The following is a 3,437-nucleotide window of genomic DNA, read 5'->3' as shown; positions in this document are numbered from 1 at the left end:
TCCACACTTGGAAAATATGCACAAAGGCAGAATTTTATTAAATAAAAATTATTTCACAAAATGGCTGAAAATGAATTCTTGCACAGATGCTTGCAAATTCAACTTAAATTGCTATGCTTTGCTCATTATGATTAGACCACATGAAAATGACAAGTCTTGGTGCTTAGCTTTGCCCATGAACTTGGTATCATGGGGGCAAGGCTCCTGGCTCCTATGTATATAGTTTTGCCTATGGAGCAATGCATGGAGAAGTGCTCCCTTAGGGAATATTACTTGGTAGTATAGTTACAAAAACATTACTAACCAAAAACTACCATCTATTTTTTTTTCTATTTGTTCTTTTAAAGCACCACTGTCTACAATTTACCTGATAATTGGGGTGTTATGCTAGTTTAGTGGAGCCATTTTTTTCTCTCTACTTTCCTGATTGCTATATGCTTCTTGCATTTTCTTTTCGTTTCTAAACGTTCGATTTCTAACATTTTGGGCCTCAAATGCAGTGTTAGAGTGGGAATTTTTCAAAATTCTCAAGATCATGGCCAATATTAATGGGCTTTCAAATTTCTCGAAATTCTTTGGGTCTTTACCCAACGATAATACGACCGTTAAAACCCACCTAAAACCTCAAGATTTCTTTAGAAGAGGCAGAAAAATGAAATCTCTCTACCAGCAGCAACGCCGTTTCCTTCTTCTGAATGTAAATTATCTGCGAAGGCTATTCTTCTCCGATCAATCACGGATTTCCAAAAAAGGTGACCCTTCTATGAAGTGGCCCTCACCGTCTTCATCTCCTCTTTCTAACACCAGACCTCACCCAGCTCCCACCTCCGGTTTCTCCCAAAACAAATTTTCCATCATCTCCAATCTCCTCAAAGACCCAGCCATTACCTCCAGTTCATCTTTCGAGTCCGCTTTGGACCAAACAAGGGTAGACCCTGACCCGGATCTGGTCCAAGCAATATTCGAACGCTTTGATTCTTCTCCAAAATTGTTGCATAATTTATTTCTTTGGGCTGAAAAGAAACCTGGGTTTGAATCCTCTGCGACGTTGTTTAATTCAATGATCAATATACTTGGTAAAGCTAGGAAGTTTGAGGACGCCTGGATTTTGGTTCTTGATCGGATTGATGTTGGGAAGGAGGGTTCCAATTTGGTTTCTGTCAATACCTTTATAATTTTGATCAGACGGTACGCTCGCGCTGGTAATTTCCTTCATGCTTTGCGTAAAAAGCTTTGAACTTGCTTTTTCGTAGAAATTTAATCTTGGACTCCTGAATTCTGCAATCCTTCACATTCGATTTCTGTGTCTACATTTTGCATTATTGACCTTCAATATTGTTTTTTCTTAACGAATTTAAGGTAGGTATATAGATGATGATTTTGCAAATCCCTAAATAAGATATTGGATTCGGAATAACAAATTATGGCTCATTGCTATCCTATATATCGAGACGTTATATGTAAACTACTACCCTATATCTCGAGCAGGTGTATGTTCTTACATGTTCCAGTTTTTTATCAATTCGATGATGAATCTGCGAATCCGTAATTAAGATATTGTTCTTGGACCAAGAAATTATGGATTACTACTGTCCCATATTTGGAGTAGGTATATCTACTCACATGTGCAGTATATACCAATTCGATGATGAATTTGCAAGTCTGTGAATAAGATATTTGTTTTGGACTGAGAAGTTATGGATTACTACTATATTTGAGCAGGTAAATGTACTTGTCTAATGAAACTCAACATTGAATCATTAAGTTAATATGATCATTTAAAATTAGTACATGATAAGAAAATAAACCTTCTTTAAAGAGTTTAAATTTCCCATTGAATTTTATGTTTCTTTTGGTTTAGTGATGCAGTATATAATCATGCAGGTATGACTCAGCCTGCTATCCGGACATTTGAATTTGCAAGCTGTTTAGATAAAATTTGCAGTTCTAATGACAAAAGTAATCTTTTTGAAATAATTTTGGACTCACTAAGTAAGGAAGGGCACGTTGGGGTGGCAAGTGAATATTTCTCTAGAAAAAAGGAGACAGATCTTTGTTGGGTTCCATCAATCAAGGTTTATAACATGCTATTAAATGGATGGTTACGGTTGAGAAAGCTCAAGCATGCAGAGAAACTTTGGTTGGACATGAAAAAGAATGGTGTGTCACCTAGTGTTGTATCATATGGTACCTTAATAGAAGGATACTGTACTATGCGTCGTATTGAGAGGGCAATGGAATTGGTTGATGAAATGAAGGGAGTAGGAATTCAGCCGAACTTAAAAGTATACAATCCAATTATTGATGCACTGGGGGAAGCAGGTAGGTTAAAGGATGCATTAGTGATGATGGGACAAGTTTTGTTCTGTGAACTTAGCCCTGATATTTCGACATATAACTCTTTAGTAAAAGGTTATTGCAAGTCCAAAGATTTAGCAGGAGCTAGTAAAATACTTAATATGATGATTAGCAGGGGTTGCATCCCAACCACTACAACCTACAATTATTTCTTTCGATATTTCTTGAAATTCAGGAAAATTGAGGAAGCAATGAACCTTTATACAAAGATCATTCAGTCTGGTCATACTCCTGATCGGCTTACTTACCAGGTTTTGTTGAAGCTTCTGTGTGAGGAGGAGAGGTTGGACTTGGCAGTTCAGGTTAGCAAAGAAATGATGGTGAGGGGATACGATAGGGACTTGGCTTCTAGCACTATGTTGGTTCATTTGCTTTGCAAAATGCATAGGTTTGAAGATGCTTTTAGGGAGTTTGAGGACATGATACAAAGGGGTTTGGCTCCACAATACCTCACTTTCCAGAGAATGAATGATGAGTTAAAGAAAAGGGGAATGACCAAGATGGCAAGTAAACTATGTGGTTTTATGAGTTCTATCCATTCTTCCAAAAAATTGCCCAATACATATGGTGGAGATGAGGACTCATCACAAGCAAGGAGGACATCCATAAGGCAGTTGTCTGATATGCTAAAAACATGTAATGGTCCAAGAGAACTTGTTAAGCATAGATTTTTATCTGAAGATGCTGTGTCAAGAGCTGGCCAGTTGATCGAGATTATCAAGAAAAGAGCTAAAGAAACAAGTATGAATAGTTAAGGCCTAACTGCAAGGAAGCAACTACAATGGAGCAGGCTTCATGAAATTTTGGGGCAGTTGTTAGATGGCTTTTGTTATCTTCGGGGAAAACATAATGGAAATTGATTGTGGAGAACTCTGTTTTGTGATTAAGATACCGTGTGAACTCATATATCTGAGTATAATATTAGCAGTAGTATGATGAAAATGAAAGGCCATTTTTACACTGCACATATCGATATGTAGAAGACACGATGATAGAAAAGATTGATGTTCAAGCTGGAGGATCTGAAGCAAATTTATTTTGAATTATTTGAAATTGACAGAGAGATTTCGACGTTGCAA

General features: G+C 37.1%; 1 protein-coding gene across 1 annotated transcript; it reads left to right on the top strand.

The window, feature by feature from the left end:
* Positions 1–632: 632 nt before the first annotated feature.
* Positions 633–3,437, top strand: LOC107951971 (pentatricopeptide repeat-containing protein At5g11310, mitochondrial). The gene is made up of 2 exons (XM_016887170.2): positions 633–1,202; positions 1,885–3,437. Exons 1-2 carry the CDS (start codon positions 653–655, stop codon positions 3,111–3,113), a joined length of 1,779 nt encoding a protein of 592 aa, XP_016742659.1. The 5' UTR covers positions 633–652; the 3' UTR covers positions 3,114–3,437.

Source organism: Gossypium hirsutum, chromosome A08 (genome assembly GCF_007990345.1).
Source record: "Gossypium hirsutum isolate 1008001.06 chromosome A08, Gossypium_hirsutum_v2.1, whole genome shotgun sequence".
Taxonomy (NCBI): domain Eukaryota; kingdom Viridiplantae; phylum Streptophyta; class Magnoliopsida; order Malvales; family Malvaceae; genus Gossypium; species Gossypium hirsutum.
The sequence above is the reverse complement of the archived record's forward strand: the minus strand, read 5'-3'. Positions and strand labels throughout refer to the sequence as shown.